The sequence below is a fragment of the Falco punctatus genome, assembly GCF_963210335.1.
Source record: "Falco punctatus genome assembly, chromosome: 4".
In the NCBI taxonomy this organism is placed as follows: Eukaryota; Metazoa; Chordata; class Aves; order Falconiformes; family Falconidae; genus Falco; species Falco punctatus.
The window spans coordinates 4,833,494-4,855,585 of NC_137583.1; the positions used below are offsets into that span (position 1 = coordinate 4,833,494).

At 44.0% G+C, this 22,092-nt stretch overlaps 1 protein-coding gene across 11 annotated transcripts in view; it reads left to right on the top strand.

Moving 5' to 3' along the window:
- The window catches only part of FBLN2 (fibulin 2), a 121,991-nt gene that overhangs the window by 27,242 nt on the left and 72,657 nt on the right, over window positions 1–22,092 (top strand). For all 11 annotated transcript variants that reach the window (XM_080387085.1, XM_080387088.1, XM_080387091.1 and 8 more), the window contains one exon: window positions 7,434–8,895. In XM_080387085.1, the coding sequence (XP_080243211.1) occupies window positions 7,515–8,895 (1,381 nt within the window). In that variant the 5' untranslated portion in view covers window positions 7,434–7,514. The remainder of the gene's footprint in view (window positions 1–7,433; window positions 8,896–22,092) is intronic.

The following is a 22,092-nucleotide window of genomic DNA, read 5'->3' on the forward strand; positions in this document are numbered from 1 at the left end:
GTAATCCAGGACCTTGAAAGGATGCTTTTTGTGGAGCATGGTTATGAGACTGTACAGGGGTATGTTCTGCTTGAGTTACTTACGGTTTCTCACCAAAAAGTATCTAAATAATGGGGAGCATTGTGGAAACGGGGGGTTTGTTTCTTCCTGAGAGGGAAGGGAGGAGTGCAGCTCTTTAAATGGGAAAAAATTCTTTCCTTTGCTTATCAGAGCAGCTACCAGTATTGACAGTGTTCACCTAAGCCCAGAGCAGTGAACTGGTGATGGCACCTGGGGCAGGACTGTCACTGGGGCTTTGCTGCCACATCTCCTGAGGCTGTCTCCACATGCATGCAGCTACTTGAGGTGCTGTGGAGCTGAGGGACGCACTCTGCCTGCCTGCTGCCAAAAGAGCTCTCGCTGTGCAAATTAGTTCATAACTTATGAGCTTTGACAAGTTTTTGTTGGCCGTGCCTTGGGAAACGTTTTTTGAGTGGCTGTTGCTGAGTTTGCTTTAATCTTTTCCCAGATTTTTTTGGCTGTCGTGGAAACAGCTGAATTATTTAACCGTGTTTTCGAGCTGCATATATATTCACCTGAAACTTGGTGGTGTTAAAAAAAAAAAAAAAGCTTATCAATAACAAACACATTTATTTTCACTAAAAAGAAAGTTAGGCTCCTTCTGCAGCAAAGCTGTATGACCCTGGCTCAGCTGCAAGCACCCGCTGAGCCTCCTGTGCATGGGCACTGCACTTGCATTGTCCTAAGAGAAGCTGAACCTTGGTTTGTCAGAGGCTCCGCAGCAGCGTGCTTGGCGTGTTCCAGCTGCTGCAGTGCCCCCATCCACGCACAGCCCCTTTGCTGAGCCCTCTGTTGCCAGCGTGTCAGAGCTAGGATGAGGACCAGCCACGTGCACTGGGCGGGACAGGGTTTCTGTTTGCCTCCTTTTCCCCATGTGAGTCGTTTCTCTCTCCGTCCTCTGCAGCTGCCATGCTCCCACTGAGTCACTTTGGATCTGCTGCAGTGGCGACTCCCAATGACACAGAATTTCACTGTTCAGTGAGCCAAGTACCTGCCCTGTTATTCTGGGCTGGGCTGGGGTGAGGGGGAGCACTGACACAATAGACCCAAGACATGATTCTCCCCTCCTCAGCTCTGCCCTGATATGCACTTGGAAAAAGGCTCCCTTCACTCTCCAGGACTTCAAAAATGGCTTCAAAAGCTGCACATTCTGGAAGAATGCATCCCAGAGCTGCCTGGTCACTATTGCTAATGCTTGGCTACTTCAGCTGAAATACCTTGAGTGATGCTTTTCCATTACTGCAGCGTGTCAAGTTCCTGTTTGGATTTGAGCATGGGGAATGTCCTGGAGAGTGTCAGGAGCATCTCTGCCCAGGGGCGCTTCTGCTAGGAAGGGAGGTCTTATCGGAGCCACTTTTGGGAAACTGCGTGAGTTTTGATCCTGCGCTGCTTGCTGCTTGTTTGTCCCGCTCGTTGAGTTCTCTGTTGAATTAAGTAATGATTCTCCAGGCTCCCAAATGTCCATTTTTTTAAGGTTTTCCATGAAAAGGGGGTTAACCGTAACTGATTTCTTACTGAAAATAAAGCTGAGGAAAACTGCCTGCAAAAGCTATGACTTCTTTTAAAAACAGGCTGATTTTGCCAAGAACTGGAGTGTTGACAACACTGAAGTGACTAAGCATCTTGCGCTTTACTTTCGATAAGAAAAAGCTGCTCATTGAATTGGGGTATATCCTATCCCTCTTCTTTTTCTCCCCAACCCAGGTGCCCCAAATGAGAAGGCTGGCTTCAGTTCATCTCACGTTTCATTAATTAGCAGGCAAAAACAACAGGCTTTGTGCGCTGTATGTTGCATAAGGGCAGTAAAGGAAACCCTTCACTTTTCATTCATCCGACTGGTGAATAGCACTTTAGTTACCTCTGCTAGCGAGATGGGCTGGGAGCAGCCAGCAGCAGTCCCTTCCAGCACTTGATGAGATCACAAGTTTCCGGATTGAGAGGGTGTGAAAGGAAGAGCTAATCCACTGGCTGGCACAGCCGAGGCAGGAGTTACCGGGTTTATGTTTTTTTTCTGGTTTTCATACAAGAAAGATCTCTCACAGGTTTCCATTTTCTCTTGCATTTAAAAGGGATTGTTTTTAAATTGGTTTTTCCTTCCGTCCCCTCCCTTCTTCCTCCCTTAGTCTACACTATGACCGCAGCCATTTAAGAGCTGCTGGCAGCTGCAGCAGACCAGAGAGTTCTGGCAGGGGAGAGGTGCTAAAATACACAGACTGGTGAAATACGTTAGCCTTGTTGTTCAGTGTGGGTGTGCACATGCGCTTCAGCCCACTGCTGTGCTTTTTGCAATGCTTTCACCAGTGCAATGGAGAAGAGGTTCAACATTGCAGACCAGGGGCTGGGTTTGGCACCTGGTCACGTACAGCCTGAACCTGGAGAGCCAGTTTGGACTGGGTAGCACTGGGAGACCAGGAGGACTGTTCATAGCATCTCTATGGGTTGTTGAACTTGCTTTGTGCACAGGTGGTGAGTGCTGCTGCTGCATTTGCTTTCTCATAGTTTAGTGCACAGACTTCTTTCTTTGTATACATGAAACCTGGATGGAGATGAATAGACAAACTAAGCGACTGACCTGGACAGTTGCACCCAGCTGGGAGTGTGCTCCCAGTATGTGGCACAGGGGGGATCACACAGATGTCTGCCACCTCTTGCTTTCACGTCAGGCTTGTATCTGGTCCTGCACACTCTTCAAAAGAAATATATCAAAACAACATCTGTTTTTACCATCCTTGAAAAGGACAATTTAGTGAGGAATTGAGAGGTCGGATGGAGAAAATAATGGTTCTATCTAAACCTGTTTGCAGGGATCTGCAGCTGGTTAAATCGCAGGTACATCTTAAAAGCTGGAAGTCAGTGGGTTCCCGTGCAGGTGTTATCTTCTGCAGTGGGCTGGATTTATTTGGTTTATTGCCTTTTGTTTATAAAAAGCTGCCTCTCTGTATTCAGTGAACACTTGAAAGAATGTTCTTGGTCATGCAGTATCTCTTCCACACATGCACGCCTGCAGTTGTTCTGCTCTCTGGAGCAAGCTTCATGCAGAAGGATGGTTTTCGTGTGAAGTCTTTGAAGGAGAGTGCCTCCTGTCACCTCTGCTTACCTAGAATAAGCTTTCTGGTTCAGCACTGAAATGAAACCATCTGGAACAAGAATCTCCCAATAAAATACTCTTCTTAATTTGAAGAAGTTGCACATTTAAAATGTCTAGATCTTCTGTGGGAACACACTGATTTCATCAACATTTTCAAGTAATACAGCCGAACTGTTTTAATCAAGTCAGCATTCTTCCTTTCGACTTTATGTTATGGCTTTGATTGAAGTAAATCACTCTGAGTATATTGTTTTGCAAAAATGTCAGAATTTATAACTTTTGGCCCCAAATTGAATTGAAGTAAGCATTTTGAAATCTTGTTTTGTTCTCCTGCCAGGAGACAGGAATATGATGTTTTTCAGCCAGTGCTAGTTATAATTTTGATGGTAGCTGCTGTTAGCCTTGGTTGTCCTGCCACACAGATACCGGTTTAATCAGCAATGTGAAGCACACTCATTTCCTTTTCCATGGTGTGCTTGTAGTTCATGTTCATTTGGACTCTTACCTTATGGAAAACCAGCTTAAAAAAAAAGTATCTTTGCTTCGCCTGGGGAGTTGAGAGATAAGGAACTCCTTTGTGGTCTGACCATCCTCTGTTTACTTCCGATTTACCTCACAGGTTTACTTCTGTTGACTTTGAGGGACTTAGTCCCAGCCAGAGCGTTGGCCCTCCCTTGCAGGGGCACCTCTGCTTTCTCAGGACATGGTGTGTGTGGGACTGGCAACAGCTACTTTAATAGTGGCCCAGTATGACCCCACTAAAGCCGACAGGGTTACCCCTGGAACCGAAGGAGAACAGGATATGCACAACAGGGTAGGAATCTCCACAAAGGATGTAAATTAAAGCCACCTGGATCACGAAGCAGTGCATGAACACTTGGGTTACCTTGCTGTGGAGTTCTGTAAAGCTTTCAACAGAGGCTTTGAAAGACTTTTATTTTAGGTGTGCAGGGCTTAATTTGTTGTGACATCTCACCCAGCTGAGCAGTGAAAGTCAATGACATTGATAAGAGTGAGCGAAGGACAGAGTTCAGAGTAAAAAAATCCGATTCACATTTAGATGAAGCCCTTGTGTATTGTCCTAGTTGTGTAAAAGGACAGCAAAGAAAGCATTAAAATAGTTAATGGAAACAAATTACTGCAACAATATCTACTGGTATTAAACTCCCCTGTCCTCCAGAGGTAGCGCATTTTTTATCCTCTTGGTACGGACACCTTTATTTCACAGCTCCAGCTTTGGATGCCATTACCAAGTACTTAGCTGCTCTCTCAGGAGCACTGGGGAAGGGCACAGATCCCGAGGCAGTTACACATCAGCTGCGTGGGCTGGCAAGAGCACACAGCCCTTCCTCGGAGGGATGCACTTTCTCAGTGGGGCTCAAGAGTTGTGTCTCTGCGCTTCACTCAGAGCTGCTTCTCTGTGTGCCTGAAGTAGAGACTGTTTCTTTCATGTGCAAGTTTATGGGTTGGTGGTGCTGGGGGTGGGTGGGGTGTGCAGCGATGGGTGTGGGCAACAGATGGAGAAAGCACAAGGAAAACGCAATGGTTTAAAGGAATAAAAACGCATACTTTTGTTGGAATCGTTACACCAGAAATAAGGAGCCTCTGGTGAAGGAAAGTGAGCCTGAGGATAAGGAAGATTGTGGTGGTATGGGCAGAAAAAGGGTTTGTAAGGGTTTCAGTCTTATCAATTTGAGATTGGTAGCTTGAGAAACCAAATGTTGAGGGATGTGAAAATGATCAGAAGAGAAAGGGTACACAGAGACTGGATAAGGCATTGAGCAGAAAGCATGAGAGGCGGGGAGCAGGGCCTCTCTGTGGGCGAGAGGCAAGGGAGCAGGGAGAGGAACAGGGGAAAAACTGGAGGTAACCTGGACAAACAACCAACCCTTGAACAGAAAGGGGGTGCAGATGAGGAGGGGAGGAGGTAACAGTATGGGGGAGGGCAGTTGAGCAGCTCCCTTCACAAAACCAGGACTGTCCCGTGATAAACTGTCAGCTGTGCTTGAACTTCTCGGCATGCTAGATACAAATGATGACTGACTTTCTGCTTCTTGCTTCAGGATAGAAGGTAATTTGGGGGTTTCTTGTTGGGAGTTCAAGTTTATGCCTGGGAAGTGAGCGCTTGTTTTGGGAAACCGGAATGCACAAGCAGTGCAGGCAGGAACCATTCACAGGGTGTCCTGAGCCATTGTCACATGTACCTGACGAGCTGTGCTGCACCAGGACAGCAGTGTGTGTCTGTGAGCAGTTGCTGTTTGGATATAGAGTGGGATGCACACAAGCTTGCCCTTTGTGTGGCCCACGGGTGCTGGTTATGGAGGCAACGCTGTGCCCTACCTTTGTGCACGCAGAGGCTGGCCAGAGCTGGGGCTGTGACACCCAAACGGCCCGCGTCGGGGTCCCGGGGCGTTCTGAGCCTGGGAAGCACTGGGGGGGTGGGGGCTCATGGGCCAGGGCAGAGCTGTGCTCAGCTGCCACCAGCAGTGCTCTGGCAAGCAGTGCTTGACCAAGGGGCTTGCATCTGCTGAAGCATTGAACCCAGGGGTGGATGATGACAAAAACCTGCTGTGGGATCCTTACAGAAGAAGCTTATCTTTAATTGTCCTTCCATTCATTATTTCCCAGCTAAAGCTATGTAATAATTACAAATTTGGATTCCCTGGGAAAGTTGCTGAAAGTAGAATAAATCATTATTTCCTAGGCTGGATTCTGAATAATTATTTCAGCACCACATATTGAAAATTCTCCTTCATAAAAAATACCCTAGTTTTGAGAGCAGGTCTGAAAAAGTGATTCTTCCAAGCCATTATTATACTTTTCATCAATTTTATTTTTCCTCCAGTCAGTATCTTTTAACACACTCAACTAATATACTCAAATTAGTAGTAGAAAACCTACATCTGTAAGAATTTCATCTCTGTACAACCTATTGAAGTAATTCAAATTCCAGGGCAGAACTGTGGAAATTCTTAGCACAGTTTGTCCGTATCTTATCAGAACAGGCACGCTTTTCCCACAGCCTGGCCGCTTTCCAGCAGAGTCGAAGCAGACTTGGTGGAAACCCAGTTTGAATGGGAGAAGTAATCTTTCTGAATGGATTTTCTGGCAGGATTCCTGTTGCGTGTGTGGTTTATTGTTCTTGGTGATGTGACTACATTTTACCCCATAGATAAATGTTCCAGGGTCTTTATTTTTTTGATGATGGGAGGAGTTCTGGAAAAATAATCAGATCACGAATTCTATAAAATTCTATAGGCAAATTTTTTTTCTGTTATAATTACTTTTCAATGTTAATTGTGTAGCTTTTTGAACATGCTTTTGATGTTCAGGACAACAGCTGATTAACTCTTAAAACTTTTCTATCGTCAAAGAGTTTAGTAATTAAAAAGCAAACAACTTTTCCTCAACTCGTTTTAACAAAGTATTTTAAAACCAATTAATTTTTATATATTCTGTTCGTAGGATAGTAATTAATTCTGAAGTATTACTGGTGGTGTCAAAAATAAAAGAAGTGGTTGCCAATGGTGGCATATCCTCAGCTGGTGTAAAAATCCACTGCATATACAGTTGTAACTAGCAAAGTCAGAATCGACCCCTCTGCACTACAGGCCTGCTGTGGAGCTGTGCCAACTTCTGTGAGCTGAGGGTAGCTAATATAATGTTTAACCACACAGTAACCGCAATATACAAAGAAGTTCTATTTTAGCTCTGCTGGGGCAAAAAAATAACTGTTAATGCCGAATACTGAAGTGCAAAAGATGGTTAAGTGGGGGAAGAAGGCAGAAAAACCCTGCCTTATTTGGAGTTAACATGAGTACAGACAAATTGTCACATCTCAAGGCTAAATTTTGTCTAAGAAAGATCTTTAAGATTTGGGTCTTTGTAATTAAAACGTAAATAATAATTATCTTAAACTTAGATCTGCAGAGGAAGAACTGTGTATTTACTTATTATCTGCCAAAAAATCTTTCTCTTTTTAGCTAGAAAGGTTAACAAAAAGGCATTGAAGTATAAAGGCCTTTTTATTGAAATATATATATTTTGTGAACAGATTCAAAAGAAAATAATCACGACCTTTTTTTCTTTCTTTCTTCAAAATGGGGGTGGGGGGGAAGCATGCAACTCCAAACTTAGTGCCTACAATGCTTGGAAGACATTATGATTAATTTTGTACTTAGGTTTCCAGATGTTGGATTTTTGTCCCAACTTTTAAAGACCTCTAATGTTTAACAGGGTACGTGCTGAGTATAGTCTTTAACAGAGTTTTCTTTCATAACTCTAGGATCTATGAGAAAAGGTAACTTGGGAAAATACTGCAGATTCGGAGCTGAATCTACAGCCTTCTAGAAAGAAAAACCATTAAATGTGCAAGTTTGGAATGGAGCTGTATTTGTTTGGGAAGACTATGGATAGGTACCAGAGCTGGCAGCAGAGCTGTTTGAATGCCATCATCCTTGTGCTGCTGTGGACCAGCATTTCGCATGCACAGAGGGACTGCACGGGTGCGGAGTGCCAGCCCCTGGACAACTGCATCGAGGACGTACTGGAGCCTGGTGAGTGCTGTGCCACATGTCTGCAGCACGGCTGCACGTGTGAAGGCTACCAGTACTACGATTGCGTCAATGTGGGGTTTATCAATGGCAAAGTACCCGAAGGACAGTCTTACTTTGTGGACTTTGGAAGCACTGAGTGCTCATGCCCCAAGGGAGGTGGCAAGATCAGCTGCCAGTTCATGCTGTGCCCAGAGCTGCCCCCGAACTGCATTGATGCGGTGGTGCCAGCTGACGGGTGCCCTCAGTGTGGGAGAATAGGTTGCCTCCATGAGGGCCAGAAGTATGTAGCCGGGCACACCTTCCACATGCCCCCCTGCAAGGTTTGCCATTGCCCGAACGCCGGTGGTGAGCTGATGTGCTACCAGCTTCCAGACTGTAACACATTTGCCTTAAACACTGCAAGTCCAATAGATGCTGAAGACAGTGAACCAGAGAGGCACTACGACGATCCGTACAGCTATGACCAGGAGGCACCAGAAGGGGACAACACCCAGGTGGAGTCTCCAAAAAAATACAGAAGTTATTCGTCCCACTTAGAGCAAGACAGCATCAGCCAAGAGCAAAGCGAGGATTATGACTACTTACCAGCCAGCATTGCTCCTTCAGCTTTGGCTCTGGCTGATCCATACACTGAGGAAACGGCTGTGCCGCTCACCACGCTGGTCCCTAAGGTCCCCTCTGAAGTGCGCAGTGCCACAGAAAGAAGTGAGAGAAAGAGGGTGCCCCGCACCACTGCAGCATCCCTCCAGCAAGTGACGCATAAAGAAGCACCAATAACCACCAGTGCTCCTTCGGAACACACAACAGCCACCACTGAGACACCCAAGCACCTGGAGGAATTGGAGAGGAGACCAAAGGGGAAGCAAGGGGACAAAGAGAGGCATGAGCAAGAAAGACCCCTCCACTCTAAAATGAAAAAACATGCCAGAAAAGAAGACCCAGGGAACAGCATGTATCTAGGCTTGAAAGAGGTGAATCTAACAGAGCCAAGTTGGTCAAAATCTTCCCATGAAATGCACGAGGGAAATGCTTTCCCCAAGGTAAAGTTCAGTGCAACAACCTCTCCTCCTGTTGCTCTAAAGGAAGACCGTAGTCAGTCATCCCAAAAGCAGTCACAGACGCTTTATCGTTACCATCCCGAGGAAGATGGGGACCCCAATTCTATCCACGCTAACCCCAGGTTACCAGAAGGTAAGAACTACTTCCAGTGTAAATGTCTAGAGAACATTTACTCCTAATAACTTTGGTGCATATCCACTGTTCTTTTCTTCTTACTGCTCCACATGGGCATGAAATCAAGCAAACCTCCAGTTACCTTCTTTCATCTCTTTCAGGAGATGGTTTGTGTTTCATTTGACGTAATAGATACCATTTCACTATTGCCTGCCTTGCTTTGATTTTGCAGACCATGGATGGTGTTTTCTGGTATTTTAACTTTATTTCAGACGATTTGTTAAACTCTGACCTTTTCCTTCCATTATTTGCTTTTAATTTCTAATATGATGTTAGAGAAACCTCTTACTCTACCCAAAAGGATTTAATTAGTTACCTGCTTAAATCATCCCATTACCAACTGAATGTAATCACATTTGTAGCTTTTGTCTTTTGCTGGGGAGGAAGTGAAACAGTTGTGCTTCTACAATGAAAATATTTACGGCACTTGTTGTAATATTTATCTTATGGTTGAAAGGCTGTCTAAGCTCGTTAGTACAAGAACTTGATAGATTCACTCAAATACTCCTGAGGACTAGTAGGGAGCAGAAGGACAGCCTCTTGCTTTGTGTTTTTTGGGGGGCTGGAATTTTATGTTTATGATCAACTGTGGCAAGTGTATGTATCTCCTCTCTGCCTCTGGATTCCTCTTGACATCTGCAGTGAATGTTGATTATATGCTTTATGCAGTGCTTATTACTGTAATGAATGCGAACTTCATCACTGTAAATTAGTACATATACAGCTCATATTTCCAATTCCTTTTTCATCAAATCAAGAGTAATATCTCCTTTTTCAAGATACGGCACAAAATGTTCTCATGAGACTCAGATGTGTAGTACTTGCAGTCTGAGTAGAGAATACTGATTACTCCCTAGACAGTAATATTTCTTCCTGGATTATCTAGGTAGCCCCTAAATACCTTGAGCTGCTTAGTCCATCTGCTCTAGAAATTTCAGGGAGATAGGAAGAGGGTAGGTTTGGAGCTGAGACTCTTAAGTCCCAACGCAAATAGCACCTCATGACTGTTTAACAAACAAAAGATGTACGGGGTCCATGAATGGAGACATGGCAGCCTTTTTCTTTTTCTTTCATTTCCACTTATGTTTTTATTGTAAATGTTGACCTCACAGTTAGTGATAAATAGCTATTATCGGAGTCAGACCTTGACTTCTTGATTTCACCAAAACAATGCTCTAGAAACCAGTCTTACCTGAGGAACCTCACTGCATCATAGGAGTAGGAGTGTACCAGGCAGCAGTGTTTGAACACAGCGCCTTGGAATGAGAAAACATGAGCTGAGCACACACATCATCCAGAGGGATGCCATTAAGAAGTGTAGACATTTAAAAGTGATTTAATAGATAGTTATGTGTTCCAAGCCTTACCTCTATGCTACCTTCTCATCACAGACGCCTGCAGTATTTTACTTGTAGCTCCTTCTGTTATGTGAAAGATGAATCAAACAGGAGTGACTGGCTGATTTTCCCAGGGGAGTAGTGAACTGATTCCGGCCTTCCAGGTTGTGTAACCTGAATAAACCTTCATCTGCTCTGTGCAAATGCAAGCGGCAAAAAGCATCTGCCGACATGGTGCACTTAGTTCATCTGTAGTCAGATTTTATGCTGCTTAGTATTGCCATGCATCTGAAGCGCAAAGCTCTTGCCTTACATTTGTTGCAGCCTACCACAACATCAGATCTGAGCTGTGCATCAAGGCTGTGCATAGTACATGGGGCAGGGTTAGAACTATTAAACAGTGAGTTTTCTGATGTGACTTTAAAACAATCTATTTAAAATTGTTGTCTTTTTTTCAGGAAGGATGGGTGGACCATCCTGAAATTTTCAATGACAGGTTTTAAGGAAGCCTCTTGGGGTGAAAGTGTTTAGCAGCAGAGGTAACTACATGTTAGAGTCTCCTTGGGTGATTTCCAGTCTGTGATTCCTGCAGACTGCTTGGCTGAGACAGGTCTTGTTGGGATGCCTGCTGGATAGGAGCAAAAGAATGTCTTGTCAGGTGTGAATGTCTAGCCTACAGAAGCAGGCTTGGAAATCACTGTAACCATTTTTGCCTTAGCAGAGCTCTAGATTATATATATAAAAATTCCTTTAGATATTGTAGAAGTAGAAATGAAAATAAATAGCCCTTGGGAGTACCGCACTCTCCGGCTATAGATGATGCAGCTCCGAGTCTGCTGGTTCTCTGGCCCACGGAGCTGCTGCACATCTGGGAGCGAGCACCAGTGTCATTGCACCACGTGCATCACCCTGCAGCCGCTGGTAAGTGGGGCCTGGCCAGGCAGCCCCTGCCCCCTGTCCGCTCCACCATTCCCATTAGGAACAGTTGATGGAAGCAAATGTGTACAGGCTGTAAAGGAACTACAGAACCTTCTCCAAAATTCAGCTCTCTCTTGACACAGCTAGCGCCAGGGCTTATGCCTAGTGACTGCTGTATTTTCACTTGTTCTGTTGTTTTAGTTGATGTGGTTATGACTTGTGTGAGTAGATCCATATGTTTCAAGTAATAAAACACATACATCTTCTGTCTCTTTGGTGATTCCTGGGCCACTGATAGAGGGTGAGTGAAGATATTAGTCAGACTTGAAAGAAAAATTAATTTTGCCTTCAGATACAGAATGAAAACATAAATTTTGTGCATGTATTTCTAACTATAGAATGGAATGATCTACTGGAATTGCCAAATAACTTCTTGTCTTCCCTCAAGTATCAGCAGCATGATGTAAACTGCATCAATCCCCTAATTCTTAAAACCTGTAAACTGCATCAATCCCCTAATTCTTAAAACCTGTGAGGTCATTTCACTGTTCCCTGATGAGGCCACTGCTCTCACAGCGGGGTGGTGCCGCATCTCTGGGTGCTGGTGGGCTTTCCCTTGGTCCTGTCCAGCTCTTTGGGGTGCCATGTGAGCCAGCCCTCATGCAGGCATGGTCACTTGTGTCCCAAAACAAGTAGAGGGTCCCAGGCCACCGGCTGCACCCAGCCCTTCACATGGGCTCCCAGAAGCTGCGAGCGTAGATTCTGTTTGAGCAGCTCTCAGACAGGTGCTGTGGGGTGCAGACACCTTTGCTGACAGCTCAGGGAGGTTGTTCTGGCTGCTGTGAATGCTGTGGGGTTTCAGAGGTTCGTGGGACTTGGGGAAGATGCATTCAGCCCAAGGGGCTGGAAGTGGCTGTGCCTTTCCAGCAGTGACTGCCTCAGGGAGGAGGGCTGGGTTAGGGGATTGTTCGGGGGTTTTGCACTTAAATGGATTTTCCTGGTTTTCTCATCAGTCTATGTATGGAGATGGATTTTATTTATTTTGGGGTTTTCCTTCTTTGAAACCATCAATACAGTTATTAACATTCCATCTTAATTGCTTTTTTTCTGGAAACATATTTTATTTAGGTTCCCGAGTCACTGAGAGATACGTTTTTGTGACTGTATGGACATTCTAGATGCTGGATTTTTTTTTCTTTCTTTCTTTTTCTCCAGAGTTTAGAAGAATATAGGAGGCTTCACTGAAACATTTGCTGCCACTAAAAATTCAGCCCAAGTTAGATGGCTATTGCATTTGTTCTTCCTATTAGCTGTATCCTGGCACCGGAATGCAGCTGTGGTTGGATCCCTGATGCCTTTGGTTAAAAACTTGGCTTCATTACTTATATTTTATGTATCTCACTTTGGTTTTATATGTAGCTGAGTTTTCATCTCCCAAATCTCTGATGGCTCATATGTAATCTAATGGTGGAAACAAAATGGAATACTTTGGTGTTCAGGAAAGGTTAATTTTGTGTTTTGATTCTCTTTCTCCTTTTGTGCTTTGTTTTTCATCTGTGTTTCAATGTGACTGTGAGGCTGGCACGTGCTGCTTCCCTTCTCGCTGACATGCAGGTTGCTCCCTGGGAGAGGTGCCGTCCCCAGTAAAGCTGCCCTGGGGTATGTGCTGAGCTCTGCCGAGCCCTTGGACAGAGATATAAAAAAAAGCTGCTGTTGCTAGACACAAGCATATACAACACGATGTAATATTGCACTGTATTTTGTGTCAGCCAGCTAAGATCTACTTAGCATCTTCACTCATGGTTGCCAGTGAATTGCCGTTTGTTTGGTGATTTTTTTTCCCCTCTCCTTTTTGGCTGCCCTGAGCTTTTCTGGACCAGCCATTTTGCTGATTATCTATCTGGGTGCTGTGTGAGGCCCGGCCCTTGGTGGTGGCTCTCTGGGGTGGCAGCAGCACTCATGGCCCCCAGGGAGGATGCGGGCGTTGCTGCTGTCACAGAAATGGGTCCTGTTGAAAACCCACTGGTAGAACAGTGACTTTGGGGAGCTGCCTTCTCCATTTGCAAGGTGGGAAGTGGAGCACCAGCTCTGCAGGGCTGTGTGAGCCCAGTGGATGCTTTCCTGCCTCTTATGGGGCCAGCTGCTGCTGCTGCTGGGGGGGTTTCACCACCCTGTGCTCTATGCCAGCCCATAGTGCTCCCTGCTGTGGAAACATTTGTCTTGTACTCTGTGTGTGAGTGCACTTGTCATAGACCCTGATTATAGACCAAGGAGCAACTTTCTTCAGCAAAATACAGACCCTGTCAAGTTTCTGTGGCAAATGCTAATTACTCCATTCCTAAAGGAACTGCAAGTGTAAAGTAGAGGTAATTACTCAGTTTAGAAAGTGTAAATTAACTACTTTCACCAAGGGAAGGGATGAGATTGATGGAGACTATTCTCTTTATACAGCCTCTTTCCAAACATTGATCTTATCCTGTCACTTACTGCAAGAGCAGCAAACGGGGGAGTTCTAATTTCTGTAGTTCGTATTTCTTTATTCTAAAAAATCCCTGAACAGGGGATGGTTGAATAAACCTCTATAAAGATCTTACTGTCAAGTTTTGTAATGGTTTTCCACTTTTTTCCATTTCCCTGCACTCTGCCAGTAGAGTGCTGTTTCTTGGATAAATGTAGCTCAGGTAGCAAACAGCCTCCTTGTGAATGTTTTATGATTTGCATTCTGGTTTTGGCAGGCTGAATAGCAGTTTCTGTCTAGCTGGAACCATTGTGTTTCAGAATGGAAGTATTTTTCCACTTTAAAAAATCACCAGTTGTGAATGAGTTTATCATGGTGGGTTTTAGAGATGAGGACAGTTGCGGTCCAACTGAAATACATTGCACCAATTTGCAAGCCAAGATCAGTGGATGTGAGAATGACATTCATTGCATGTGGATCTTGATCAGGTGAGAGGTACTGGGAGGCTCTCCTGTAACTTCTAAGGTTGTAGTTGAGATTTCAACCAACTCATATACTGCTCATTTGCTGATATTGAGGCTCATGAAGAAAGAGTACCTTGAATTTCTGAACTGAGGACAAACAGGAAACAAGGTCCATAAAGCAGACCTGTAATGAGGGTTTCCCTGAGCACGCTGACCCTTTTCCCTCCTACTGCCACCATAAAGCATACTGGAGGTGGGAGAATGCTATGGATCATGCTTCAGAAATACAAATTCTAAATGCAGTGACTTCATATTTTTTGGTATAAGGTCAGGTGTTGTTTCACGTTTACTTGAATTACCTCAGGCTTAATCCTGTGTTGTCTGCTTTGTCCCAGTTCTCTCTGCAACAGGAAGAAATCGGCTTTCAGCCCTCAAACTAGGATAACTGAGGAATAAAAATAAACCTTGAGAGTGAGGTGTGGGAAGAAAAAGCCTCTGGGCAGCAGGTGTGAATCAGCATGAATTACAGCCCCAGGTGACAGTGTTCAGTTGTTTGTTCAGTAGTTCTGAGATAGTAAGATTATAGAGGAAGATAATGTGAATGGGTTTAAGGCAGGCTGAGATACTTGCAGAACGAGGAAGACTAAAATGCTATAAAATTAAGAAGTGTTTTGAGAGAGAACTGCAAAATATATCTTATCTGTCCTGCCAAAAATGGCATTCATACCTTATTTGGTTGTCAGATGCTAGTTTAGGAGGAAAAAAAAATGCAGCTGTTTCCTAATTAAAAAATACCATGTATGGTAGCAGGGGGCTGATTCTCTCATGGCTTCTAGTGCACAATCTCCTCCTAGACCTCTTCCCTTGCTCACCTCAGTGCTGTCCCCCAGCACCTATGGCCAGCGGCTGCCACCCTCGCCTCATCCAGCTCCACTGGCCCAGCTGGTGGGGAAGCCATGAGCAGCGTGTGCAGGAAGGTCTCTCGGACCAGCTGGCAGATTTGGGCTGCTGGGTCACTGCCAACCAGCCCTGCTGACAGTGGACCTGTCATTTCAAGTTTGTGGTTGAGCGGAGCATTGCAGGATGAAGCACAGCTAGGTGTGCCCCCTGCACGCACGGTTTGGAAGGAAACATGCCCGAGGTGCAGTAGTCACCGCAGTTGTGTTTCCCTGTCTTTTGATTTCTCTACCTTTCAATACTTAAAAGCGTGAGTAGGGGCTGAGGTTGGGCAGCAAGATGAAGGGAGCCACTTGTGCTGGGATGGGCCCTCTTGGCGCTTTGCGTTTTGACAAGACCTGTAATTTCAAGTGTGTGTGTGTGCTAAACACTGCTTGTGGCATGAATTTGTGAGCAAAGGGTGCACGGAAAACCGAAGCCTGCCCGAATGATGTGGAGGAGTGTATTCAGGCTAATTGTTTGCAGGCTCTGAAATAAACAGTAGCCAAAAAATACCAAATCTCCAGGCACTGGACTGCCAGATGTGGCCTGGCACTCTGTTTCCAAAGTTCTTGCTTTCAGTGGATGCAGCATTAAGCCTCTATCAAGTACTGTGAATAGTCCCGCTTGAAGAATTTGAGCATGGATCAGGAGGGCTGATCTAGCCTGCCAGCCTGGGCATGTAGGCAGCACCTGAATTTTGAGTATCCAGACATGCCCTACCCAGGAGCATACTTTTGGGGTCAGTGTTGATGTTTTGGTGTTTGTGTCTAGATGATCTCTCTGGACATGTTGCTGCATGAATGCTGCTTGCCTTTGTGTTTTGGGAACTGCTGTGGGTCAGACCACTGCTGCTGGTTTTCCAGCTGGCTGGGTTTCAGTGTGCCTCTCACAGCTGTGGGCTCTGAATTTGGAGCATTATTCTTTCTTTGCAAGAATTCCCCTGGTAAGCCCAAGCCCTCCTCACTGCAGACCTTATTCCATTCATCAAGTACATCTCCTTGCTAAAATGGAGATATTAATCAAAGGTCACAAGCTCCTGGTTAGCAGTACTTTGTGTCTGACTTACGGGGCTGTTTTGGTCCTTAACTCTTACAGAGTATTTTACGTGGTAGCTGTATATGAACCAGAAGTTCATGATTTTTAGGTAGAGAAAATAGTTTCTCTATAGAGGATCTTTGCTTAAAGACATGAAGATCTGTGAAGTGCAAGCACAATCCTGGTATGCAAAATGCCAAATTTCAGTACCGTGCTTTACTGTCTGCACAACCTGTCATAGTCAGATGTTTGCAGATCTGTAAGAGCTTACAGAAATGCTCAGTTCTTGAGGTCTTTTCTCTTCAAACCCTAGTACCTGCCAATCTAACTACTTAGAGATGTTTGAGTAGATAGCACTCTGTCTTCCTGAGTTACCCTTAAAATGAAGAAAATAGCTCCTCACTTCAGCATGATCTTACAGATAATCACTGGGGACTGTGGCAAGCAGATACAACTTGCAGTACAAGATGGGACAAACATGTATGTTCCTTCAGATCTTGCAAGTCTTGCCTTCGTTAAATACACACTGATGAGCAAGGTCTTTTTCCCAGCATCTGGTGTGATGATGTGGTGTAGTCAGATTTCCCATCCGCTGATACTGCGTTTTATACACCAATTTCTTTTTCCTGCAGCACAAGGACTATTACTTATGCAGTTGGCTGGAACTGTTCATTATAAGGAAATTCATTGTGTTAAATGTTGGCACCAAGGGGAGGTGCAGAGAATGTTTCATCCTGTTTCACTTCTTCATACATTCACACCTGGCTGGGAAATTTATATTGGCAGTATCAGCGTTCCATCCTGTGCTGGAGGAGCGCAGCACTGCTGGCGCTGGCACAAGCCCAAAAAGCAGTGCCTGTGTGGGACAGGTTTTCTGCAGTGACCCGGCACACAGACTTGGGTTTTCAGATATCCTTCACTTCATGGGATTTAGTTACCAAGATAGTTTAAATCTTCTGTGTTGAAATGATAAATTCAACTGGAATTGAGCACCTAACTCACGATGTCATCATAATCTTTTTTGGAAACCCATCCCATACACCTGTTTCATAGAGGCAAACACCGGTGTTTGTGAAAAGTTAGCTCCATCCATGGTTTGCGACAAGAACAGTTGATCTCAGTTCTGAAATTAAAACATGCTGGAGACAAACTATGGAAATAAGATGGGAGTTTTCTTGTACAAATTAATTAACCACTTGAAAAGACAAGGCTGTTTGGGCTCACCAGGTTTCTCAAGGGGACTGCATTTGCTGGTTATTTATAGTATGTATCTGAGAGCAATTTTTTTTTTTGTATGCATGATTGATACTTCTTCAGAAAACAGAATTTAAATGAGACTTCTTTGCAGTAGTGTTTGTTGTATTCTAATTGATCACTGAGGAATTAAAAACACCCCTGCATATAGCTCCTTGTTAGAGAAAGGCAAGTGTAAGTAGTAATTCCTGATCCAAATTTTGTGAAACAATAACCTTTTGAACAGTTTCAAATATGTAGGCCAAATAAATGGAGCTTTCTAGCATATGCTTACTCATGAAAGGATTTGTAATTTCATTACCCTGGGCCTCACAGTGAGCAATATCTCTTACCTCTTAGGGATTCTTAGGTAACAAGCCAGCAGTAATTGGAGTTTTATAAAGATCCCCTTATGTGTGAGTGGGTTTTATGTTTTATTGACTATTCCCAGTCTGTCTGTGCTGTGCCTGAGATGACCATTTCTCTTCCAAAGCCACCAAAAAGTCCTAAACTGCCATTCCAGAGCACTGGTGTCGTTGGTGCTAAGTCACAGTCTGAGAGAAAGGGATAGGGGTAAAAGTAATTGTGCTATCTTTAAGACCAGCAAACCTCCAGTGCACATTTTCTCCTTTCCTGCCTTTGCCTGGCTCCCCTGGAGCCACTGGTCTTTGCGCCGACACTACATGTGAGTGGCTGTGACCCACCAAGCACGTTGCAGGGAATGAATTCGTAAGCAGCAACATTACAGAGCCTCTGGGTCTGCAATTGTTCACTGCCTGGTGGAATGACTGGGTTTTACTCCATCGCTGGGATGCACTGATGGTGATGGAGTACCTAGTTCGGTGGTGGCAGTTGCTAACGTGGGTGCTCTGGGGTGTTACGGGGAGGCAGCTGCTCCCTGCAGACAGCATGTGGAGCACGGGGGTCTCGGGCTAATGGGGGTGCATGGGAAGCATGTGAGGCTACGCCTGCACAGCTGCCTGGCCTGCCCCTCTACAGCCTGGTCATGCTGTGTGCAATCCTGGACGCAACTTAAACCAGAAGAGGAGCAATTTAGTAAAACACACAGAACAATTCCTTCTCCCTTGTTTCTACAAGCGCTGATTGCTTTTGTGTTGCTGTTGTGAACCATAAGGATGCTGATTGCATTTGGAAGGCAGCAGAGTTGTTTGACCATCGTTTTGAATTACCAGGTACTGAAATAAATGTTTATGGCTCCAACAACTCTGGGTTTAAAACCTTTTAATAGTATAAACAGTTGCATGAAAGGGGAGGATTTGCATCAATAACTTAAAAGATGTTATGAAAATTGATGTTTTTGTGAACTGTTGCTCTGTGTATAATACATAACTTAAAAAATAATGAAAATCATTGAATGAAACCTTGTGGCCTTATAGTTCCCAGTTATAGGGCAAGTTACCATTTGCATCTGCGGTGACCGGTACTGCATAAGTAATTGGTTTGCATACAGCGTTGTACACCTACACCTTTCCACTAAGGTTATTTGAACTGGGCACATGAGTATGTGTCAAGGATAAGTGAGTGCTTAAGATAAGCTTTATTTTGTATGAGGTCACTATGTAGACACTCTGTTTCAAGAATCAGAATTTGCATCTTCAGCCCTGCATTGGCCATCTGTGCTGCACCTTTACCTGCCCTGCTTTTTTGGCTGCCACTGACCCTCATTGTGCACTTTCCCCCTCCTTGTCTGCTCTGTGGCTTCTCCTCCCCTGCCCATAGCCCTCTAGGAGCCAGCTTCTGTGGCTTTGCAATTAAGGAAATGTTTCCTTTCACCTGAAGACATCACTCTGGGGCATGCTGATAGCTGCAGGTAGGAGGTGGAGTGGCATCCCCTGACTGCTGCAGTGGCTGTGGGTGGCTGCAGCCCAGCATGGGACCTTTGTGGCCCAGCACAGGGACTTTGCAGCCTGGTGTTGGCCATCAGACATTGTGGACCACTCTAGGAACTCTTCTGGGAAAGCTGCAGGAAAGAAATGGAGGAACACATGCCTCCAGTGGTGTCAAGTAAGTCAACAGGTTACCAAAACCCAAATAAAGTGAAAGGGCAAGTAGATGCTCAGTACAGGATCATCAGGGAGCACTGTCAGGAAGGGACAGAAGAGTACCAGATAAGGAAAAAATGGCATTTGCCATCAATATCATGCATAGTCCAAGAAATTTTAAGCCAATTTTATGCAATGTGTTCAGGTACTAGTATGTCACCGAGATGCTTTTGGTGTATTTTTTTTCAGTAATAAGCTCCATAGCCCTGTGTGAGGACTGTAGTCTGGCACTGAGTGTAATAGCACTCGCCTCCTCCTTACAGTCATGGCAAGCAACAACATCAGTCGTGTTGGGAGCAGTGGAGCTGAGTCTGACTGGATCTGGCTCGTGTAGGGAACAGAATTGGGAAGAAAATGAATGAGCTCTTGCAACATGGACATCTGGCTATACTTCAGTTTCCTTTTCTTCTCACCTCTCACTATTTATATGTTAGTTTCTGTCTGAGTTTTGAAAGACGTTGCATGTGCTACTTACTGGAATAATTTTATGAGCACAAGTTAAATTGATTAATATTATAATTATACATCTTTGATGAACTGAAGCATCAACATTGCTTCTTGTGTTCTTATTCTGATTGAGACATCTTACAGGGACTTAGGAAACAATTATATTTTGCTGTCAGTGGTTTGCAATATAGAATTTATTATACTTAATACCAAACCTAATGTGTGCTGATAGCATGTGGCATACACAACAGAAATTCCAGAAGTACAAACCTTGCTTCAGCAGTGAACAGAATTTCCTGAAAAGCAAACACTAAAATGAAAAGCCTGTCATGTGCTCCAGCTAGCTTAGCAGAGAAAGCAGGTAGCCTTGTGTGCCTGATACAGGCATTGTATTTTGCGAGGATGGGTTTTGTAGAAGGCTTATGTTCAAACTTGTCTAGTTTGTCATTAAAAATTTCAAGTTCATTACTGAAAACATGTCTTTAATGAAAATGAAGCTTACTATGTATAATGGCCACTTCTTATGACTCTGTAAGGTTAAAGAGCTCTTTTGTATTGAACAGGCACAATGGGCAACTTTAAGCTAGTTTAATGGTGTTTAAGGATTCGTGGTTTGTTGTTGTTTTTTTTTTATATAACGATTCTGAGAAATCACTAGGAGGAGGACTTTTAGATAGGAGTATTAAGTCTATCTACTTGGTGGCATGGAAAGCCTTACACCCACCCAACAGCTCTGCCAAATGCTGTCAGTATTTGGCTATCAAGCTTTCAGCTGATGGCTTTTTCTCACTAAAGCTCAAGTAGACCCAATTGTAATTCTTCAGCTACCTCGATAAAACATCTTGTTTATGGTCTATAAGAAGCTGCAGATTAAGATAGTTCTCCCTCTTATCCCAGAATTCTTCCTCTGCAATGGGGATTGATTTTCCTTGTGTTGGAATTGCCTTGCATGAAACTCCTAGTATTTTTTTTTTCCAGATTCATAACTACGGTATTCTAGCCAAAGGATTTTGTAAGAGATTTACTCTGAGGAACTGTTTTCATTGAAGATAACATGCACTTAAGTAATGTCTCATGTAATAATGATAAAATTTGTACTTTTACTGGTTCTGGATCAAAGTTGATAAGCATTGTCTTAACTCATGGCAAAATCAAAATAAACTCATGAAATCAAAATAAGAGTATAGCAAACATCAGCCAGTTACTAGTTTTTACATTAGACAGTTATATAAATGTTTAATTTCAATCAGCTTGGATTGACTGTAGTCACAAGCAGATTATGGATTTGCTTGTGTCTTTAAATGAGTTGGAAGATAAATATGGAGACTTTCCAAAATCTTGTGCACTGATCTCAGAAGTTTTGGTTGTTGCATTAAACTAATAAATGTACTTCACGTTCTTGAAATAACAGACTTTTACCTTGCATATCCTATGGCCCTGGGAAGCAATTTCCCCAGTAGTGTCTGCACTCTTTACTCCTTTGTACTTGGCCCCAGGGACAAGAGGAGCAGGTTTGTGCTGTGGCATGAACAAGAATCCATGTGTGGGACAGGCAGGGATGCTTGCTGCCTTGGTATTAGGTGAAACTATCCAATTCAGATGAAAACTGAGTTATACTACTGTTTTTCTTATTCTCGGGAATTTAACCAACCAGGGAGAATGAATAGGAGCTTTTGGAATCAATCAGTTACATTTGCTTTTCAGTGTGAATAATTGGTATGCTAAAAAATTCTGGCATGTGGCAGAGAGGCCAGCATACGTTTACTATTTATGCTCACAGTCCTATGCTAAGGTTAAGCGAGTTTAACATTTTGGGGCTGAAACTAAGCATCCTTTAGTCTTCAGTCCTGAGTCCCCATTCTCACCGTGGTGAGTGCTGACCTTGCAGAGTGCCAGAACGGCCTGGCAAAGCAAGCAGCTTGTGTGTAAGGTAACACCGGTGACTTTAACAGTGGAACGCTTCATCAGCGCTGCTGTTTATCTGCGCTCCTTTTAAACTATGGGATCTGACCTTTATTAGGTAATACTGAAATCCCATTCTGCTATGGTGAACAGCTTTACACAGTCTTAAAATCTGACCCTGATATTTCAGAGAGATGGCTCAGTGTTATTCAGCTTTTAAATGGAGTCAGTAACATTTCTTGAAAAAATACTTTGAAGGTCAAATCCTGTCCTGTCAATGCCTTATTAACCCCATTAGTTTCAGTAAGGTGTACACTCATTTTAGCTTCCTCCTATATTGTTCTAAAATGGTAAAGTGC